At 48.5% G+C, this 22,173-nt stretch overlaps 6 protein-coding genes across 6 annotated transcripts; 3 read left to right on the top strand and 3 right to left on the bottom strand.

Moving 5' to 3' along the window:
- Window positions 1–8,360: 8,360 nt before the first annotated feature.
- On the top strand, window positions 8,361–10,272 carry BDW43DRAFT_290925 (Rab family GTPase). The gene is made up of 3 exons (XM_032043556.1): window positions 8,361–8,785; window positions 8,876–8,939; window positions 9,013–10,272. Exons 1-3 carry the CDS (start codon window positions 8,702–8,704, stop codon window positions 9,657–9,659), a joined length of 795 nt encoding a protein of 264 aa, XP_031895418.1. The 5' UTR covers window positions 8,361–8,701; the 3' UTR covers window positions 9,660–10,272.
- A 35-nt stretch (window positions 10,273–10,307) lies between these two features.
- BDW43DRAFT_214572 (40S ribosomal protein eS7) lies at window positions 10,308–11,965 on the top strand. The gene is made up of 3 exons (XM_032039310.1): window positions 10,308–10,577; window positions 10,898–10,980; window positions 11,057–11,965. Exons 1-3 carry the CDS (start codon window positions 10,422–10,424, stop codon window positions 11,421–11,423), a joined length of 606 nt encoding a protein of 201 aa, XP_031895419.1. The 5' UTR covers window positions 10,308–10,421; the 3' UTR covers window positions 11,424–11,965.
- Window position 11,966: 1 nt separating this feature from the next.
- Window positions 11,967–14,342, bottom strand: BDW43DRAFT_214600 (putative dynactin Arp1 p62 subunit RO2). The gene is made up of 3 exons (XM_032039311.1): window positions 14,242–14,342; window positions 13,798–14,192; window positions 11,967–13,727 (listed from the first exon to the last, which is right to left on the bottom strand). The coding sequence occupies exons 2-3, from the start codon at window positions 14,139–14,141 to the stop codon at window positions 12,119–12,121; spliced, it is 1,953 nt and encodes a 650-aa protein (XP_031895420.1). The 5' UTR covers window positions 14,142–14,192; window positions 14,242–14,342; the 3' UTR covers window positions 11,967–12,118.
- A 252-nt stretch (window positions 14,343–14,594) lies between these two features.
- On the top strand, window positions 14,595–15,730 carry BDW43DRAFT_315803 (uncharacterized protein; the record flags this gene model as incomplete). The annotated part of the gene is made up of 2 exons (XM_032048146.1): window positions 14,595–14,828; window positions 14,894–15,730. The coding sequence occupies 2 exons, from the start codon at window positions 14,595–14,597 to the stop codon at window positions 15,728–15,730; spliced, it is 1,071 nt and encodes a 356-aa protein (XP_031895421.1).
- On the bottom strand, window positions 15,713–17,014 carry BDW43DRAFT_290947 (actin-related protein 2/3 complex subunit 5 family protein). Its single transcript, XM_032043557.1, has 3 exons — window positions 16,908–17,014; window positions 16,261–16,752; window positions 15,713–16,177 (listed from the first exon to the last, which is right to left on the bottom strand). Exons 2-3 carry the CDS (start codon window positions 16,617–16,619, stop codon window positions 15,955–15,957), a joined length of 582 nt encoding a protein of 193 aa, XP_031895422.1. The 5' UTR covers window positions 16,620–16,752; window positions 16,908–17,014; the 3' UTR covers window positions 15,713–15,954.
- Window positions 17,015–17,603: 589 nt separating this feature from the next.
- pmcB (putative calcium-translocating P-type ATPase(PMCA-type)) lies at window positions 17,604–21,296 on the bottom strand (the record flags this gene model as incomplete). Its single annotated transcript, XM_032045479.1, has 4 exons — window positions 17,604–19,783; window positions 19,837–19,979; window positions 20,033–20,463; window positions 20,511–21,296. 4 exons carry the CDS (start codon window positions 21,294–21,296, stop codon window positions 17,604–17,606), a joined length of 3,540 nt encoding a protein of 1,179 aa, XP_031895423.1.
- Window positions 21,297–22,173: the final 877 nt, after the last annotated feature.

Here is a 22,173-nt window from a genome sequence, read left to right on the forward strand (position 1 = left end):
ATACTCTGAAGATACCTCATCTTCGGGGAACCAGAATCCTGGGAAGGGGAAATCAAACAAAAAAAGTTTACCATGATCAGCGGGACACATCCGGACGAATCAAAAGCATTAGTTCCCCCACTAAAGGTAGGGATGGTGCGTTATTGTCAATCATCCATGGGTCTCCTCGCGTCTGAATACATATCCACTACGGAGCTACAGTCCACTCCCCTGCAGCCTATTGGATATCGATTGATAGGTTATCCAGGATTGCAATGAGGACTGTGTTCGATATATTGCCGAGTGAAGCCGTGGAGTTGTCTCTCCCCCTGTCGGCAATATGTTTGCAACATGTCTGTATGTAGGGGGCCCCAGCATTCCAGAGCTGCAGCTGCACGATTATCATCGATCGATACAGCCAAGCCTAGGAACCTTGGTGATCAGGAATCCGGCAACTTTCCGTATGTATTCCGAATAGTCATATCGGAGACGGCTGGGTGTCGTTGACATACTAGTACTTTGATCCGTACTTTTTATTTTATTTTTAGTGCTCAGATCCCACGACCCTCAACTGCCACGCGTGCGTCGGGTCAGCTCATCAAACTCATCACAAACATGTCCAATGACCAGTACCACTCTGTATTATATCAGAGCCGGGATATTGTTGATCGACAGTTCTGGATCGCAATCGTACCGATATCGCGGAAATGGTCCACGGGTGCCTAAGAATAAAAATGTGTCAACCGTAGAATAGCACACCTTCATGACCACCATTCGCCTCATTGACGAAAGGTTGCGATGGTGACTGACAGACAGACGGGAAGCCGTTGATCAGACATCCAATAGTCCGGGTCAAACATCCAGGATGGTAAAGAAGAGGCTGAAGACGCAGACTTTTTTTCCCTTTTTCCCTTTTTCCCTTTTTGCCTCTTTTTTTTTTTTTTTTTTTTTTTTTTTTTTTTTTTTTTTTTGTGATGCAGTAAGACAGGAGAAGCACTGTATGTACGGAGTAAGGTTCTGGCCGAGACGGGGAAGGGAACAGGGGTTCCAGAATGGCGGGTGGGTGCGTTAGCTTGCTTCGCCCTGGACTTACCGAGAATAAACAGCGACTGTACTTTGGTACCTGATCATCATGGTTGGCTTGATCTACATCCTAGAGTGACCAGCTGACTCGGTTTCGATAGAACAATAAGACGATTAATTATTCAAGCGATCTCCAGGAGGCGTGGTAACACTATGGGAACTCTACAGAGAGCGTTCCCTGTAAGGACGGGATTCCAGAACTCCCAAGGACAAGTTGCACATGAGATAGGTAATAATAATATCAAGGCTGGCAAGCTAAATGAAATATTCCTCAGTCCACTATCTGATTGGTAATCGCTACCGATCAGTTCCCCCTTCTAGAATTCCATCCCGTGGCTTCGACGCTAAAATCCCGGCTGCATTTCCGCGGCTCTACTAGTGAACCAAGCCCGGGAAATCCTCTCTGCATGTGAGGCTCCCGAAGGGAAAGGTTATTCATTTCTTGGTAACTTGTACGAACTGGAGAGTGGATCTGTCTGTTGGCCTTGACATTGGATTGTTGGTGATTGCGAAGATGGCTTCTCATTTTTCTCACCTATTGCAGAGCTCCGAGGCCCTACATAGGAACTGGGAGGAAGATTTAGATTTTGGGGGCGAGATGGCGGTTGAGTAAGTGAAATAATATATATGCATGTGAAAAAAGATTTAATATAATGCACAGCACGGGGCTTGGTTTCTCTTTTCTTTTGTCTTTCTGAAAAGAAAAAGAAAATTCCCAATCACCAATGTCTATTTGATAAATTAGAAGGGGAATTTTTTAAATTGTGTGAGTGAAGAATGTGATTGATCTCCAATACATGAAAGCATTGAAAATTGCAGTGCTCTGCTCTACACCAACAAAATATCCCAAACATTATGTTCCAAAAAATAAGAAAGGGAAAAGCCACAAGATTACTTTGCTACATGTTTTGAACCTACTGCAGTAATATGCAAACAATGTACATTCCAATCACTATTCAAACAACAAACTCCCCTGTTTTAATCCCATCCAACCAATAATCAATAGTTCAGCAAGGCAGGGTCTCCTGCATGGCGATCAGACCTCTTCACCCAATTCCTGGCTTCCATTGTTTCACAACGGATCTGTAGATCGCAGGTACATGATTCTTCTACTAAGATGATCGTCTGTAGGAAGAGTTACCGGCAGCCAGACACAGCATACCCGCCCTGCGAGGAGAGTGGCACGGTCCAGACCTAGTCTTTTCAGACATGATTCATGGGGTATCCCAGCAATTTTTCGTGTAAATGCAATGCTCCGGGATAGGGGGTGCGCCGGGTACATTGAATTAGGAATGAATTATGCAGGCATACAGCAACATTCTTTGTTGCTTTTTGTCGTTGTGTTCAGTTCGTTGTGTATGCGTGGACGTGGCTGTTGGACAGGTCACTCTTTGCCTTTGGCTATAATCGGCCGTCATCGGATTGATCCACAAAGAAATCCCCTGCCTATTTATTTGCCCTAACTTGCAGCTAAGGCTCGTCTAACAACCCCAATAATTATCTAATAATCGCTAATAATGTCACGATTATTTAGCTTTAGTAGGAATACCACCATCGACCATGCCTGATTGATGGGCGCGGAAGCGGAACAATCGGCTAACTTCCCACCCTCTCCCTAGAAATGGGCAAGTCCAACGGTTCTTTAGACGGATTCCTTTGTTCTCCCGTCTCTAGTGTCCTCTTAGCTGTATTATCCGAGTCAGTTGATCGACTATAATACCCGAGAAGGCTAGGGTGGGAGGTCTCCAGTTTACGCCCTAAAGCAGAAAAGCGAGACAGCAATCAAGAGGACAAGATACCATTTCCATTGTAGGAAGACCCATAAGCTCATGGCACGATCCGCAATGGAACCATGGTACCGCACTGTCCGGATGGAACTTCCAGAAGGATTCTGGAATCACTCTGTTCGTGTTGGCAACTGCTGGGGCGATGACAAGAGGGTACCATAGGAAAAAGGCAAGTGGTTTTTTTTTCCTTTTCTGTTTGTAGCCTGTTTGGGCTTGATTGTTCACCTTTCACTGTTCCGAACGATGACAAAATGTACACCCATCTGAAGCATTAGCGTCGTCAGATTTACCTGTCACTTCCCTCTCATTGGAACGATGGAACTCTTGGCTGTGTGATTAACTACAAGCCTGTTGTAACGCCTCAACCTCTGATTTGATCGGTTTCTTTGCCAGGTTGTTTCTTTGACAGATGTGTCCAAAGTACAAGATAATCAATTCATGAATCGAGATACAAACGTATTTCTGGCCCCATTTGAAACATGTTGAACGCTAAGACTAGGTAACTAAGCGAATCCTTGTCAAACATTGGGCGTTTCCGTTTCCATCTGGTACAGGCCAGAACAAAGAACCCACAGTTTGCAGTATGAATCAATCCTGTGGCTGGAAGTTGAGCCATCTCGGCACAACTCAACTATTCTGCCGCCCATGCTCCCGTTGGAGATGCTGCCCCATTGTGGCGAACGCTCAGTGGGCGGTCGTTGTGGAGTGGTAAATTACAGTCGGCCAATAACACGGTATGGCTGGCGTAGACATGCGACCTGACGACAGTGTAACAAATATATGTAGGTAAATCGGGGTACATCAGTAGATCAATGCCGTTACCCCAGAAGAAACCCACTGGAACAGGAGGGAAAAGTCTAGAAGGGCCAGAGCCATGGGAGAAAACCCACGTCCTGATTCGTAGGACAAACGGAGAAAATCAATTACTCGCCCTGTTGGTGGTCGCGGGGAGAAACAGACAGACGATACGCTAGAAGGACTAGAAGGTCGTGAGAAGAATGATGGTCGCATATAATACGTAACGGGGCGGGTAACTGTGGGTTTGCTGGGTCATTGATCGCTATTAGAAAGGATCCACACTGTACTCCCCCCTATTGCTAGGTAGCCCAATTTCCCTGGTGGCCGGGAATTAATGAAATAGTCGAAAAAAAAAAGAAAAGACAAGGGTAAAAAATGAAAAAGGAATAAATGAGGTCAAAATTAGCAACAATCTGCTGGACATGTTGGAGCACTATTTCCTTTCATGGAGATGCAAAAATGTAACCCTCCATACATCAAACAGAGATCTAAGTCGGCAAACAACCAATCGCCACCGTATCAGTCAGGAGACCCAGTGGATCGAGCTAGCTGGAAGTATCGAATCAATAAACAATAATTTGGGTCATAATAGTCTCCCGAGACTTAGTAGGTGACTACAGCAGGTACAGGGCAGAAAAAGCTTCTGGATTGGTTCTATGGAGAACCACCATTTACATTACACTTACTAAGGTACAATTACCTACCCTAGTAGATACCCTACAAGTTCTGGGGCCTTAGGCCTTGACGTACTTTTTGCATGCCTTACCTATCAAACATGGCGCCACATACGTTTTACTTAGTACTCATTTGCAGTAGATGTGTACTTACATGTCTCTGCATGGACAGCGCTCTATCAGGTGCTCATACACTACGCATCCGTGTCCAAGACAACTGCCCTTTCATGCCTTTTGAAATGATCTGTACAATACAGTACGATAGGTACTCAGACTTGTAAAAACAAAAAGCTTTGGAAACCGGATTACATCTGGATGATCAAACGGAAAAGGTTAGGCCGAATTGGGTAAACGAATAAAGAAGCCTATCTAAGGGGTTGGAAATAGTATAGAGCTTTGGGGAATCACTAGATAATAAGGTAACTCATCAGGGGCCTCTGACTGTAGCTGTATCTCTAATAAATCACTGAAACCCCATAAGACACCATGCGAGAGCAATCAAGACAAGCCCCATTGGTGTTGGTTCGGATCCATCCGCGGTTCCTGGAAGCGGCTGCTAATTCTCCACCCACACCCTGCAACCAAGCCAGTCCGCTGTGTCCGAGAAATCGGTTCTCAGAAGGTTAGGTAGATTTTAATTAACCAAATAGTAGTACTACCCATATACGGAGCACAGGTGGAGAGCTTAGATTTTCTTCTCTTGTTCCCATTTCCCCATTTGTCGTAGGTCGGTAGCTATGGAAGTATTACGGTCGGTTTCCTCCGTTACCATACTACCCAGGCTAGATTCTATCCGGAACAGACGGGCTTCTACCCTAGTACCTAGGTTATGATGACTCCGAAAGATACCCGTGGCTTTCCTGAAATCAGCTGTCAGCTGGAACGCTGAGTCCCTTGACTCTAGTCGGAGTAAATTGGATAGGACAGAATAAGCCTGAAACCAGCAGGATCATCTCAGGTAAGACGTAGTAAGAACCAGACTAATCAATGAACAAGCGATGGACAAGGAGGGTGGACAAAGGGAAATTACGGTAATTACTGAGTACCTTACTGTACTTTCCAGCTGCCTGGGTATAGCCGTCAGACGCTGGGACTGGAACCTTGGGGGAGGTGCGCAGAACACACCCAGAAAAGAAAAAGAAAGAAAGGGGCGATGGATCGCATCCACAGCTTGTCGCGTACCTTACCCCCGGGACGGGAGGGAGCCGCTATGCTAAACAGAGCTATCCTAATATTCTGGAACTGATTATTCCTGACTTTTGTCCTGTTCCTGTCAGCTCTTAATATTCTTACTATTATTTTTTTTTATTTGTGTTTTTATTTTATTTTATTTTTATTTTTTTATTTTAATTAATCTTGTTTTATTTTCCCCCCTTCCCTTTTTTTTAGGTTGCTGATGATCGGAACCAAACTTTTTTTCTTTTTACTTTTTCCCTTTTTTTTTTAGAAAAAAGGGAAAGAGGAAAAAAAGTGAATAAATGAAGGAAGAAGCCCTGAGGCCATTACTACATATATCAGAAAGCCCCCTTCAGGATCTTGTCTCTGAATTCTTCATTCACTCATTCCTTAATCCTATAATAAACTCTCCCTGTCCTCCCTCCTTCCGTACTTTCGCCCCTGTCCTCTTAGTCTTACGTCCTCTTATCCTTAGTGACGTTACTAACGCCCTGCCTACTCTTACGATACGTCGATTCGAGCTTGATTTTTGTTGATTGCCTATTCGGTTGTTATCAGACAGCTTCACCTCCGTGGCACTTTTCTCCTCGCTAGGATCGTTCTCCTTGCTGGCTGCATTAGTCTTGTCCTCTTTCGGTCACTGGGTCGGGGTTTGATCAGATTGATTCCGAGTTTATCCAGCACGTCCCTGCAACGCGCCAGTTTGTCACGATTTAAAACAATAAGATACCAGGACAATTCAGAATAAACAACGTCGCGAGCACTTGAGCGGAAAACGAAAAGAAAAAATACAAATAAAAATAGGAAATTCGACCTATCGACTGTGATTGGAGCTCCACTATTCCTCATTCTTCCAGTCCAATTACTTGGTCATCTAGCGGCGTCACATTCCTGCCTTACAGATCTACTTGTCGGAGCCGTCTGTGCTGCATTGTCCTGCCTATTTTGCCCAGCGCCAGAGCATTGAGCATTCTTAAAAGGATCACCTTTCCGATCTCAACTGCAGCTGCATCATCTGTTGTCTGCATTAATACCGTCTGCCCTTGTTTGGATTTTTTGGGTACCTCGTTTGTCGCTACAGTTGATCTATAATCAGAACGCACATCAATACTTACCATCGGCCTTTTATTGTTGTCTTGATTGGAAACTCCGGGTCAGTGGCACCCCGAGTGGTTATTTAATCTTTCAGTGAGTTCTCCTGCTTCTCCAACATCTACTTCCATAGTTTCTTTTTATTTTTTCCTGATAAACCGTGGCGACTGACTCGAATTGTTCCCTCAGAATCTGTTATGGTAATTCGGGATCTTTCCGCTTTCAACATGGGACGGGGAGCATACGATACCACCGGTGTTAAGAAGCCTGGCGCACCACCACCGCCGCCCAAATAAATGTCATTTGTCAACCACATCACGTTGTTCTGTTGTTTCGAGCGAAAATTTTGTGGTTTTAATTGGCGCCATGGTCCGCGGAGTTCACGTGTCGATGAAGTCGATCTTCATTGTAAGTGGTTCTTCTGCTCATCCGCAGTTTCATGGCTAACGGGAATGCCTTAGTTTCTGTACCACTATGTTTCATTACTTCTATTCACTTCGTTGTCCACCTTTGGTTTCGGGTCTATAACCTTTTAATACGTTTCTTCCATGTCGACTCTTCGACCCACATGGCTGCCGCCATTTTGATTCTCGACCCGAATCCTTCTTTACATCTTTAATTTCACCATTGACATGAACCAGCGCAGGTCTACGATCTGTTTACCAAAAGTGCTTTTTTTTTTCTTTCCTCGCTATTATCTTCGGGTTTGAATTTGTTCGGCGTTTGGCATAGACGGAACGGCTTTTTTTGGGATACATGGGTTGATACCAACATTAGAACTTGCGACCTCGCGGTCAGACATTTCTGCTATTTTATCTTTCTTTTTTCTCTCTTAATATCACTTTTTTTTTTCCTTTATTCAATTGTCAATGTGGGGCTTTTGTGTGTATTTCTTTTGAGTGCACGTGTATCATATTACAAGCACCTTTCAAGAATGGAAACAGGCGTGCCTTATCCAAGCTCTGCTTTTTTCTCCCTCTGCAAAGGCGGCAAATAACCTTCTGTACAAGCCTCGATTTCATTGTCAACAGCTCACAGACCATGACATCGGCTGTGGATAGATTATCCCCGGGGGTTGGGGGTTGCGGCGACACAGAGTATCAGGCATTTGATTTGCTGGAAATCTTGTAAGCAGTGCATTATCTCGGTGGATCCTGGTGCAAACATCAAGGTGTTCGAGCCCTCCCATTGCATGCGCCAATGATCTTTTTACTCAATGAGGGGGGGTTGGGGTTGGGGTTTTCTGGCTATAATCCTTTTCTTTTAATTTTGGGCAGCTACAGCCTACGGCCCGGGGATCTACACAAATCATGCTGTGCAACGTTGACCGCGCCAGTGGGCTGGGCGTCATTGGAAAGGGTTCCCAACTCCCTGGCGATCACCCTCGTTGGAGGATACTGGCACGTCATGCCTAGCCTGCATGATATGTTGTCATTATTGACAGCGTACCTCATCGACTAGTGTTGGTCAGATTCGTCTTGTGCCAATGACAGGCGATGGTGAGTTGGGTACTGTTTTCGCCAGTTAGAAGTTGATATGTCTCATCATTCCATTGCACTGGACATGAAATCCGTCCGATGAGCTGGAGAGTAAAAATAAAACAGAGGGGAGATAAGCGACACAGACCATGTATCTATCTATTTCACCGTCCGACATCAAAGTATATACTATATCCGTTAAGGCGGGAATATCCCGTGACTGCCACCGTGCTGGAGGGGAATGCGCTAACCCGGATCGGGGCAGTCTCTCCATCTCAAAGTGACGACCGTTAATTCCCTCCGCCTCACTAGGTATCGATCTTTCTCAGTACCTTGCGACGGTGTACTTGTGCCCACCGCTATCTCTCTTGGTATTGGTACATACAAGATTTCCATTTGTCCATTTTTCGTTTAGTGGCCCTTGCCCAGGTGTCCAACTTAGGCTCTCTCGTGTCCCCAGGCTGACGTTTCCTTCAGGCTACCCTGATTACTTACCGCTCTCTAACTTCTTGTCAACCTTACCCGCCCCTGGCGAGCTGAAATCATCGACGAGATTGATAATCACCGTCCGTGCTGGCGTTCCTGCAAATCAACCTAATTGTGTATAGCCACCCGTCCGTTGGGCTCTGCAGCCATGTCTGAGTCAACCAGCACAAATACTCCGAAGCCGAGTAGTAGTGTGAAGCTGGTACTTTTGGGAGAGGCGGCAGTTGGAAAGGTACGGCCTCGGCTGATTCCCTCGCCTCTTGCCGTTGTACACGAGTAACCTGGAAGACTGACAAATGAATCAATGGACGCCCGTTAACAGTCATCGCTGGTTCTACGATTTGTCAACAATGACTTCCAAGAGAACAAAGAACCAACCATTGGAGGTAGGCGATCCAGAGTTGTTCAATTTTGAGTGGCATCGCCTGCAACTCTCTTTCGGTACTGATATCATTCCAGCTGCTTTCCTGACCCAAAAATGCTCCCTCCCGACCCGGACGATCAAATTCGAAATCTGGGATACAGCTGGTCAGGAGCGATTCGCCTCGCTTGCCCCGATGTACTACCGTAACGCTCAGGCGGCGCTGGTAGTCTACGATGTTACCAAGCCATCCTCCCTTACAAAGGCCAAACACTGGGTTGCCGAACTGCAGCGGCAAGCCAGCCCCGGAATTGTGATCGCCCTCGTCGGCAATAAGCTGGACTTGACGAACGACGGGAACGAAGCTTCTGGGGAGTTACAACCGGATGGTGAACGGGAGCCACCTGCCGCGGCTGCTGACGAAGATGACGCGGCCGGTGAGCTCCAGGAGGAGCAAGATGCCACTCCCGGAAATGCCCGAAAGGTCTCAACACGGGAGGCTAGCTCGTATGCGGAGGAAGAGGGTCTGCTGTTTTTCGAGACTAGTGCTAAGACGGGTGTGAATGTTGTCGATGTCTTCACTGCGATTGCCAATGCTATCCCAGAAAGCAGTTTGAAGAGCGGACGTGGGGCTGGTGCTGGTACGGGCCAGACTACATTGGGTGGTGGTCGTCCGGCAGAGGACTCGCGAGTCAACCTGGGAGACCGATCCACCGCCACAGCCAAGGAAGGATGTGCTTGTTGATCTTGGCTACGTGTTGGTTTTACAGTCTGTAATGTTTGTTCTTTCATGCAACAATCTCGATGCCAGGCTGATTACCGAGTAATTGCCTAGGAAGTTCGAGACGGCGCCGCACAAAGGGCGGTTTGAAGGCGTGTGATTATTTTAATTTCTCATATCCAGGCGTCAACTTGTGCTTCTGTTTTTGTGATATTTCACGTGTGTGCACGTGTGTGTGTCTCATGCCAGATCTTCGTGTCTTGCTCATTATTTTCTCTGCTGCTGCCACATTCTTTGATACTCAGCGAGAGGCCCTTTCGACTTCTCCCCCTCTTCTTTTGATTGATAGGTTCCCCCAATGTTGTACTGATAGGAAATAGGGAATCCCCTGTGTGAAGGGGTTTTATTCTTGTTCCTCAGATTTAATTATGCAGTAGATTTTAGATTGCATTGGTTCTATCATTACTTCAAGGGAAGGGACTACTTCCAAGTACACTATGTAAATAAGTAAACTGATAAGTAGATAATGATGTTCCTAATATCGAGGGCAGACCGGTCACGGGACCGGACTTTCCCCGAGAGGGCAACGCGCTAAACATATAGGGACAAGAGCGGTGTCGCTAAGCGAGGCGCCGAGCCTCCGATCCCACACCAAACGGAGCAGAATTGGATGCTGGACGGACCTCTGTTTCAATCCTCGAATTTATTCCCACGACCCCCAACAACCCGCGACAAGGAAAGGCAGCACCAGCAGCACAGCCCGCTACCCGTCGCTCGTCTGCAAAAATGGCTGCTATCAACAAGATCGCCCTCAACTCGCCCTCGAGGCAGAACCCCTCCGAGCTGGAGAACGCGATCGCTGGCGCTCTCTTCGACTTGGAGAGCAACACACAGGACCTGAAGGCCACCCTTCGTCCTCTGCAGTTCGTCTCTGCCCGTGAGGTAAGATCTGCCCGATCTATTTGGCACAGTGCATTGCAGCGTCAGAACTTGTCTCTGGTCATGTGTTGGAAGAAGTGATATCTATCGGGAACGGAAGTGTGTGGTGGAATGAAGATGTGTGTTTGTGCGTCACTTGACGGTACAACTTGGGACGAAGGATCACTGTGCCCATCGATGGACTTTCATGAAAGCAGCGACCAGAGAAACAATTTCTGATTCTACACGTCACACCTGCCAGCGCTTTAAGAAAAAAAAAATTTAAAGATGCGCAATTGAAATTTGTCCCACACAGTTATCTGACGATTTGATATCATTTACAGGTTGAGGTCGGCCATGGCAAGAAGGCTGTCATCATCTTCGTCCCTGTCCCTCTCCTCCAGGGATTCCACAAGATCCAGCAACGGTACGATTACACACCCTGAACCTGGAAATCCTTCTTCCAATAGGGAACACCCCTGAGCTAACATTCCTCGAATTAGCCTGACTCGTGAGCTCGAGAAGAAGTTCTCCGACCGCCACGTCCTCTTCGTTGCTCAGCGCCGCATCCTGCCCAAGCCCAAGCGCTCTGTCAACTCCCGCACCAACCAGAAGCAGAAGCGTCCTCGTTCCCGCACTCTGACCGCTGTCCACGACTCTATCCTTACCGACCTGGTTTACCCCGTTGAGATCGTTGGCAAGCGCATCCGTACCAAGGAGGATGGCAGCAAGACCCTCAAGGTCATCCTGGATGAGAAGGAGCGTGGTGGTGTTGACCACCGTCTCGATGCCTACGGCGAAGTTTACCGCCGTTTGACCGGCCGCAACGTCGTCTTCGAGTTCCCCCAGAGCAGCGCCTCTGACTTCTAGATGCACTTTTTCTCCCTTATGTCCTTTTAAAGTCTTCGATATTTTTTTCCTGTGATTAGGTCAATGAGAGAAAAATAAGTCTGGGATTCGAAACAGCGGGCTTACCTGTTTTTCTTTCTTGAAGTAGGCAAGAAAAAAGCATTTGGGACGAGGAGGAACTGCAAGTCTTGTGTGCATTCCATTAGCATACGTTCCATGGCTGTGCGGTGGGTAGCTTCATGATCTGGTCCTTCGGGTTTTAGGGTTCTCTGAATGAAAAAGGATGTGATGTGATAATATCATTCATGGTCTTTTGGTCCGGGCTTTTCCTTTTGTTCGGCGTGGTTGAAAACAAAAAATAACCTTTTCCCTTTTTTTCCACCTCGTTTATATCTTCCTCTTTGTCCGTGGTTTAGGTTCTTCGTTCCCCGTAGATTTTATGTACTAGTAGATGTCAATGATGCCCCCTATCGCCGCGCACGTGGTCAAGATCTCTCGTTCGGGATAAGCTTATGCTTAGCAGTATTTAGTCTCTTCACTACATACTATCTCCGCAAAGAACATCGTTCCTGAGATATATATTTATCAACGAGGCCTAAGGATGATTAAAAATTCCACTCATCTTGACTAAACAAACAAAAAGGGTATGTACGTGAATAAAGGAAAGAAGACATCTATCAACAACCGATCTCAAACCATTCCATCGACATCGACATTTACAATCCCATCTCAGGGGTAATTCTCCCCACCCCCAATACCATCCAATACGCCAATTCCCTTTTTACCGTGTCAGTAGACTGGCCTTTACCAACGGACTGTTCCTGGTCGATCTGGTTCTCGGAGTCCCACTCCATTCGCACAAAGATAGGGATCTCCAGTACGTCTTCATCTGGCTGTAGCTGTTGACCAGGGCCTTTCGCTTGTCCGCTCCAATCCAAGGTATTCGCATTGATGTCGGAAATGGAATTGTCATCCCCATCGTCGCTGTCATCATCGTCGCCCCGATTTTGGTTAGGTTTTACGCGGGTGTCTCCTGTGCCACCACCGGGTAACGTCCCGGGTACGACTTCCAGGACAACGGTGGTCCAGTTGCGTCCCTTGTCCCACACCTTTCCGGCCTCTGCGACCTTCTCGGTGGAGCCGAAGGTGCCCGATCGGGAGGCGCGCTGGTCACCCGGCGCGGTTGAGCCCTGCAGGGCCTCGTCCCAGACGTCGCTGTTAGCGCCAATGTCGAATTGCGGGCACAGGATGGTGACTTTGGAGGCCACGCGGCCGGGTGTTACTGACGGCGTGGCGAGTGTCACTCGTACAGGGTCAAACATGTGATTTTTCAGTGTGAGCAGGAGTTGGACAGTTTTCAGCGGTGATAGGGCGTCCAGGTTCGGGATGGCCGTGGCGCCGGATATCGTAGGTGTGACCGATGGAAGTCCCGCGAATGGACTGGGGACAAGGGGCTTGAGAGTCGGGAGGGGGATGTAGCTGAGGGCGATCAGGCGGATGCGGAACCGGGTTGATTGTGGTTTGAACTCGGGTTTGACAAGGATATGCTTGCACGACTTGCAACGTTTGGACCGTTTCGTGCGAAGTAGTACCGGCAGCGGAAGGAGGTCTTCCACGAACCGTGCATCGGGAGATTGGAAAGTACGCTGTTCGATGGAAGCCATTCCGTCCCATCCGCAGTCACCGGAGGCCATCCGCCGGATAAGTGCGTTCTCTACATCGGGTGCCGGCACCCTTAGCCCTTCGCTGGTTGTGAGAGCTTCTCGCATTACTGGAGGCTTGGATTTCGGCTTTTTGTTAGCTCCGCCGTAGAGACTGCCGAGCCGCGACGATGAGGTGTAGAGTGACATGATGCGGTTCAGCGCTCCGGGGGAAGAGAATCCGGCCCCGAAGTCAGCTAAAGGGTCTGTAGGTGATGAAGAGGTCGCTGCTATCTGATTTTTGTAGAAACTCTTCAGTGCCTGAAATCTAGCCTCTGGGTTTAACGGCCCAGACTGCTCGTTGGCGGGGTTGAATTCATCTCTGATCTCGCTAGGCGACGGAAACTGATCTTCAATCGAGGAATATGTGGATAACGGAGATTTGAGATCGCTGAAGGTCTTGGACATCTGTCTTCCTCGGGAAGAATCCGTCATCTTGGACAGTTGCGTGCGGATGTTGGTGGGCTTATCGAATTTGACGCCGATGTCTAGAGTCGTCCACATGCAATAGCCGCATGATAGCACCCATGGGCCCTGTTGGCTGCCCCCTCCGATGACATTCTCTAATGTGCTGACTGCGAGAGGAGCGGTGCATATTGGGCAGTTGAAGCAGTTCCTAGCGCATCTGCAATAACCCTCCTTAGCATTCGTTCGGTGAGGGTTACCGAGTACAATCAAAAAGAATAGTAACCTACCGATTCCCCTCGCTCCGAACCATGCTACTCGGTGTCTCAAACAGACAGTTGGGACAGTACCAGCACACAATTTCTTCCGTTATACATCGGGGACACTTGATCTGATGACAGTCCTCGCAGTAAAGAAGTTGCTCCGGGGGATACAAAGAAAAGTTGGATCGAGGAGATCGTGGGTCAAACGTGCGCTCGTCCTCAGAGTCATAGTCCTGAGCAACTGGCGCTTTGATGCCCTCCGGATTGGCCTTGTGGGAAGTCTCTCTTGATCTCCGTTTCCTGACTGGGTCGGGGAGAGGTGTGTCGGCACAAGGACAGGAGACGTAGGCGTAAGGGAACGGGCGCGACATGTTGATAAAGCTAAAACTAATCACATACGGTCAAACCAGTCATGCCCTATACTAGTATACATTAGCCTTGTAGATCTAAAGAAACTGTAGCGCGACCGACCCATTACCCCAATAAGGGGGTAGACTGATCTGTACATACGCGATCACAAGAAGACCTCACAGTTTCTTTATGAAGATGATGGAGATTGTCCCTTAAAAATCACCCATAAATGGATTGAATTTGATAAACAGGCTCAAGCCTGCGGGGACGAAGTTGTTGACAGCGCGCGAAATGCGGAGTTGATGGGAATTAATTCAGGATTTAAATTTAAAGATCCGCCGACGTCACGCCGCAAACTTCCCGCATTTTCATCTTCACCAACTTCTACCTCCCCAACACTACACGCAGACGCAATGCCATTAAGCCCTTTCCCTCAACCCAAAAGAGACAATTGACCTTCCCAAAACATCAGCATGTCTCTCCGCCATATCTTCCGCCCGGCGGTGTTTTCACCCCGATCATTCACATACAGAGCAACAACAACCAGAACCTACGCCAGCCAGACGCCCGGAAGTCCCGTCCTGGAGATCTTCAACCGCAAAGTAAAGCACCTACAGAAAGACCGCGCAGCCCAGAACGTAGACGAGAGCCGGAAGACAGATTACATCAAAGACGAGGTCGCCATCCGGCTATGCGAGCGATTACTGGTGCGTTTCCATTGTTACATCCCATATTCGAAAAGATAACAAGAGACTAAGGGTGCGAATGGCAGGACATCAAACGGGACATTCCGAATGTCCTCGATCTCGGTGCAAACAGTTGCAACATTGCCCGCGCCTTAACAATGCCCGACCTAGACCCCATCAACCCGAATTCTCCGCCCCTCGCGACCCGCATCTCGAACCTCACTTGCGTCGACACCTCGCATGCTCTTCTCCACCGAGATGCGGACGAGCCCTTCAATAAGGAAATTGTCATCACCCGCGAGGTCATCCCCGATCTTGAGACTCTTCCTTATGCGCCGAACACCTTCGACGCCGTCTTGTCTTCCCTCTCAATACACTGGATCAATGATCTGCCCTCGCTGCTGGCGCAGGTGAACTCGATCCTTAAGCCGGATTGTCCGTTTATTGCAGCGATGTTTGGTGGCGATACCTTGTTCGAGCTCCGTACGTCGTTGCAGCTGGCGGACTCTGAACGGCGGGGCGGTGTCAGCCCGCATGTTTCGCCATTGGCGGATGTGCGGGATGTAGGCGGGCTGTTGAATAAGGCTGGGTTCAAGATGCTTACGGTCGATGTGGAGGATATCGTGGTGGAGTACCCGGATACGTTTGCACTCATGCAGGACTTGCAGGCGATGGGCGAGAACAATGCCATTTTGCATCGGGAGCTGGGGCCCATGTCGCGCGATGTGTTACTCGCCAACGAGGCCATCTATCGGCAATTGCACAAGGATGAAGAGTCGAGGGGTATCCCCGCGACGTTCAGGTTGATCTACATGATTGGATGGAAGGAAGGGAAAGATCAGGCCCAGCCTCTGGCTAGGGGTAGTGGAGAGATCAACTTGAAGGATATTCTGGGCGGTGGCGATTTCTCAAATCAGAAATGAGACGGATGGCATTGTAAACTATTTTTGTTCGCAATATGTATACTATACGGTTACAATCTAGGATATCATCCATTTGCGGGGCCGGAGGAAGACAAAAAAGCGAAGACAGCGAAGTATAAAACACAGCACGAACGAAACACATTTCGAATATCAACGATCCTCCCAATCGCCAGTTTATCTATCCCCTACCTCCTCATACCAGTTCTCAGAATATAAGTGCCCAATCAGACCGTCCTCCGATCTGTCATCACACGAACAATCGACCCAGTCCCCGTCAGATCCACCAACTTCTCATGCCAGCTCAGCAGAACACTCATCTGCTGACTACCGCCGCCCTCGCCGGCGTTCCTGGCCTGAATCTGCGAGAACCCGGTGCTCTGTGGCGAGACCGACTTACGAGGCGATTGTGTCCCGCTGCTGGGCCCAGGTGCCGCCATACCCTTATATCTAAGATAACAATCAGCACCAAGATTCATGAGACAATACCACCGAGTAACAGAGCAAGAATTTGTAAGTAAGACAGAACATACAAATACTTCATCAAGCAATCCGCCCTCTCGGAACCACCCGGTCCACTGCACACCCCCTCCAACACTCTTGTCATCTCGCCCTGCCGGATACCCTGTAGCACCTCCACGACGGTAGCCAGATGAACCTCCTTCGCGCGGTCGTCTCCGCCTAGCGGGGCCGTATCGAGGGCAGCCCGCAGAGCTCCCTCGGAGTCTCCGCTGCGGAGTAGCTGGCGCACCTGGGCGGCGACGTTTGCGGCGTCGCTGGATGTGGTCGGGGCTGGGAGGTTAGAAGGGAGGAGGGTTTCCATGGGAAAGTTGGCGGAGGACTCGGGGTCCAGCACGTCGATGTTGATGGTGCGATAATTGAGTTGAGCCATTGCGGGTGGTTTGTTTGTATGGATGGGTTCAGGAGGTTGAGTTGGCTCAGGAGGGGTTAGCTGTTGTAGGAAACTGAGCTATGTGTCTCTTGTAGTACGTAGGAGATATGTTTAAGATATGTTGAGTCCGGGTCTATTTGTCTGTTAGTTGAGCTCAACCAAGGGTCAGGCAGCGCTATTATCCAGTCCGACGTTCATGGAGCGGGGAGAAGATGAGGGACGGATGGGACGAATGACTGCATGTAGCCCCTCCTGTTCGACGGGAAAGAAGGGTAATAGGGAACTGACTATTTTCCTAACTAACTCACAAGTCGAATTGGCCGGAGTAAGGTAGGTATGTCGAAAAGTTGGAGATCTAACCTTGGATGTTCAATGGTGATGATGATGATGATGATGTGGGCGGTGCGGCGGTGCGGAGGTGGGCCTGATAGCCTCAGGCATGATTTCCGTTGTGCGCAGCATATACTCATACACGAGTAACATTCAACGTAGACACCCACCTAATAAAGAGATCTTTAATAACTTTTTTGGATGTTTACTTTAAAGGTGTCCCATTTCACGGACATACAAAATGGTAAATAGTATCAATCATGCAGCGTTACCACATCTATATATATAAACCATAATAGATGATGATATAGAGTGAAAGAGGAGAGATATAGCAAGATATGCATAGGTCGATGTATTTATTGGAAATGTCAAGCTTTTGAAGTAACATGGGTTCGGGATCTAACCATAACCACGACAGAGTATCTCTTCATCCAAACAAAAAACAAAGGATAAAAAAATACTGATTACGCTAATCTATAAGGCAACAAAGTGCAGAACGCCCGCTAATGCAAACATAAACATCATACCACCCAGCCACTCCATGTGTATGTACAATATCCATGTATGTGGCACGTTAATTTAGCTATTATACAGAGTGAGCTGCCCTGCTGCCGTGAAGCCTAGCAGTGACAGTCGTATCGTATGTTGAATTCATCAAGAAGTCGTGATAGTAATTGGAGGCACCGTGACGGAGGTCTTTGGCGCTTCGGGAGTTTGTTGGCGGTTCAGATCCGTCAAAATGGCAGCCTCCTCATCTGGTTTACCGGTGTCTTCTCCCTGACGTTTGTTGAACACTCGCTTGGTAGCCCGTTTTACAGGCCACACAGCAGACTTGGACATCTTGCCAATATACGCCAGAGACTTGTTGATAGGTCGCAGAATGAATGCCATGCTTCTGACAACAAAGTCAAGTGCAATTCCGAACGGCTTGTCGGGAATCATGCGGAGAGCAACGGCCCAAGGGAGACATCCAATGGCGCAGATTATACAAACAGCCCATTGGATGCTGCTTAAAGGTGTCACACCAAAAGCCTGACCCCCTACATAGATGATCATGACTTGGCCGCCGACCATGATACAGTTGATGCCAAGGAACCAGTAGTTCTTGAACATTCCTTCAAAGATATTGAGGTTGTTGTCAAGTCTTCGGTTGTTGAACTCGTTGAAGATCTGCATCCACACGAAAGTGTTGAAGACGATGGTGGCGAGCTCCTTTGCACCATTATCGGCACTGAGATGGTCCTTGAGGATGTGGCTGCCCGCAAAATAGAGCATAAAGGTTACGGCAAGCTGGTAAACTGCCTGTCCGAGGATCATCTTCCACATGACCACTGTGAACAAGGACGCACTCTTTGGGGCAGGTTTGCGATGGAGGATTTTCTCCGTCGGTGCATCAGTTGCAAGAGCGAGGGCCGCAAAGGTATCCATAATCAGATTAACCCAAAGCAGCTGCACCGCGCTCAAGACACTCTGGTTTTGGCCACTGTAGAGAGACGAAACAAAGGTAAGGACGACGGCGGTGATATTGACCGTGATCTGGAACTGGAGGAATTTGGCGACGGCATCATTCACAGCTCTACCCCATGCGATTGCTGTCACAATCGAACTGAAGTTATCGTCGAGGAGAATGATCGAACTAGCCTCCTTGGCAACTTCAGTTCCAGCAATACCCATAGAGAAGCCGACATCAGCGGTTTTCAACGCAGGGCCATCGTTAGTACCGTCTCCGGTCACCGCCACAGTCTCTCCCAGGTGCTTCAGCCGCGCGACTAAGATCCGTTTGTCCTCAGGCGATGAGCGAGCCAGGACTTGAAGGTGTGGGAGCACCTTGTCCATTTCATCATCCGACAGCTGACGAAACTTGGGGCCTTCCATGACAACTCCATCCTCTGTCTTGATACCGCAGGACGATGCGATGGCGGTGGCTGTCGCTATGTTGTCTCCAGTGACCATCTTCACTTGCACACCAGCAGTACGGCACTTCTCAATAGCTGCAGGAACTTCGGGTCGGAGAGGATCTTGTATACCTACAACACCAATCCAAGTCATGTCATGGAAAAGGTCTTCAAACTGGGCCGCAGTCCGGTCGTCTTCTGCGGATTTAATATAGTTTGGAGGCCAGCTGGAAAGGTTTGGGAAGTCGCGGTAAACCAATCCTATCGTCCGTAGAGATTTGTTGGCATAGGATTCGATGATATCTAGAATCTTCCGACCATCCTCCTGGGTGAACTGATTGACGGCAATGCCGGCGGTGCCATCCATATCAGCTGCCTTCGTCGAGCATACGCTGGCCATGATCTCAGCAGCTCCTTTGACGAGAAGTCGGTAGCCCACTGTAGGCTCCCGATATACCACTCCCATGCACTTGCGGGCGGAATCAAAGGGAATCAATTGGACTACCTCCGCGGACCCACGTTCAGCGGTGACATCCATACCAAGGTAGTCTTTAGCCAGTTGTAGCAATGCTACTTCGGTTTTACTCCCGATGAACTCTTTGGAGCCATCCCTTTCCTCTTCAAATGCGGTTGAGTTGAGTGCAATGCTCTTGACGATCAGATCACGCGTCCTGGACGAAAATTGTTTGAAAGTCTCGGTTGCAGTCATCGACGAATTGAAGCCGCAGTCAGTTGTATCTTGACTGAAGCTCTTCGACCCAAGAGTCCCCGCGACTACAGTCATTTTATTTTGGGTCAAAGTTCCAGTTTTGTCAGAGCAAATGACTGTGGCATTTCCCATGGTTTCACAAGCACGAAAGACGCGAACAAGATTGTTCTCTTTGACCATCCGTGTTGTGGCAAAGGCGAGGGCCAAAGTCACAGCCAGGGGGAGACCCTCTATATCTCATTAGTACTCAAACATCATGGAATCCAAGACCGATGTAACTTACCAGGGATAGCGACGACGATAACAGTAACAGCAACGATGAGAATATCTACAAATTCCTTGCCCTTGTGAGCAGGAGAGGCAGGGTTGTCCGGGAGTTGAGCAACGAATCTGAAGAACAACGCGAAGAACAGGATGATTGCGGCACTAAAAATGTCAGCCATATCGCCCCCAAGTAAAGGCACGCTTACTAGTCTTACCCAGAACCTAACCAGCCAATCCAATTGGCAAGCTTCCCTAGCTTGACTTGCAAAGGGGTGGGATCATTGCTCTCCTGTAGCGACAGCAGAATGCGTCCATAGGTCGAGTAACGCCCAACGCTCGTTACTAGGAAAGTCCCTACACCTTCAAGGACCTTCCCGCCGGAAATCATGAAGGGATCGAGCTTTTTCGAGGCAGTGCCGGTTGTAATCTGCATCCAAACTTCATAACCATCGGTTTTTTTCATCTGATCTGATTCTCCAGTAGCAGAGGACTCATCACACTTTATTCCATGACCGGATATCAGAACTCCATCGGCAGGGATAGAGTCACCAGGCTCGAGGTGGAGAACATCCCCGACGGTAATATCAAATATCGATATCATGGACACTTTACCCGAGCGGACGGCTTTAACTTCTCTGTCATTGTTCTAGGGCTGTTAGTTAATATTTACGATAACTGAGATGGTATACTTACCCGTTTGTTCAATTTGGCAAACTGCCTTTCTTTCTGCCAGTCATTGGCGGCTGTTACAACGGTGACAATCAAGATTGCAACGCAGATAGCGACCCCCTCAACCCAGTCGACTCCCGAGCCTTCACTGACGGTCTCATAGATACCTAAGGATAGTGATACGATAGCGGCAATGGTAAGCAGGATGATGATTTTATCATTATATGCCAGCCAAAGCAACTTCAGGAAGCCAGTCGATTTGCGAGCGGGCAGTCTATTTTGGCTGAAGATGCGTACTCGATCCCGGAACTGTGAGTTGGCCTCAATTGCGGGAGTCTCTGTGGTTGAGGAAAATGGTCGTTTGGCGTTGGTCTTTTCAGGCGCTATCGCTTCCTGGAAGCTGATTGTGCCTTCTAAGTGACCTTCATCAACGGACAACCCGGCCGTCAAATCAGTCCGCAAGCCGCGCTCCAGGCCATGTAAGCCGCCAAGCGCTTGAAAGGCAGCCAGAGACTTTGGATTTTGCATCTTGTTGAGCTGGCCAGGTGAGAAGGCAAACTTGTTATCTTCAACGATGAAATCATGTTCATTTCGGGCGTCTGGATTCAAAGCGTCTGCTACTGAGACATCGTCGTAGACAGCTTTGGTGGTGGTGGTGGCTGCTGAGTTTGCTCTTGACCTAATAACAGTATCTGCATTGGAGATAGTTGAGTCTGCTCTTGACCGTAAAGTCTCACCGTCAAGTGAGTGTGATGATCGAGGGGGACCATGCTGGACCGACAGCCGGTTTGGACTGAGAGTCGACGCCATATCTGGTGATAAGGAAGATGGCTGGGCTAACGATGTGTCTGTTCGCCATGACCCAGGAGAAAGGGACGGCTGCTTTTGTATCAATACAAGCACTGATGATATTAGGCGAGAGATTTTGAAGCTTACCTCTCTGACAGCAGAGACCCCTGCGAAGGGGTTCAAGAACCCCTCCTGACGGTCTTCGTTTGGAGTCTGCATTCTGCGACCAACGCACTGAATTGATTCGTTGGTGAGCAAAGCGGAACGGACATTAACATCAATATGTATGGGAGTATCAGAAATCCCTCAATTAAGGGCATGTGCAGAGTACAGGTGATGAGGAAGGATGCGTTCTCTTTATCTAACAAGGAGGCTGTGTAAACGCCGAGACTGGCTAATGATAATTGAGTAAATGGTATATTCATAAATTGGGATAAGATTTATGTTTTAGGTTTGTTTTGCCATATATGACTCTCGCATAGAGGGCGACAAGATTGCCAAGTACCACTCAAGAAAACACGGCAGAAGTACGGCCACGACCAAGCCATCTACAGGAAGACCTGAGCTCGCATTAGATATCTGCAGGCTCAGCAAACTTTCTCATAGTCTTCGGTGGGTGCAAAAGTGCCTAGTCGTGTGAGTGGGCTCCAACCGACATGGATTGGCATCACATTTCCACTTTGCACAGCCTCCTTGAAAATCTCCCAATTCCCGAAAAGCTCCAAAGGGGGGTGCCCTCAACGAGTCACAACGATCGGGCTCTAATCTAAGAGCGGGGTCTGTCACCCATGCCAACGAGCTTCATGATCAAACTGACTTTGCCGAGAACGAGTAAACTAGGGAATATAACCGCCCAAGGAATCTGATATCCTCAACCGTTACGCTCCCTTTTATTTTA

The sequence above is a fragment of the Aspergillus alliaceus genome, assembly GCF_009176365.1.
Source record: "Aspergillus alliaceus strain CBS 536.65 unplaced genomic scaffold BDW43scaffold_63, whole genome shotgun sequence".
Classification (NCBI taxonomy): domain Eukaryota; kingdom Fungi; phylum Ascomycota; class Eurotiomycetes; order Eurotiales; family Aspergillaceae; genus Aspergillus; species Aspergillus alliaceus.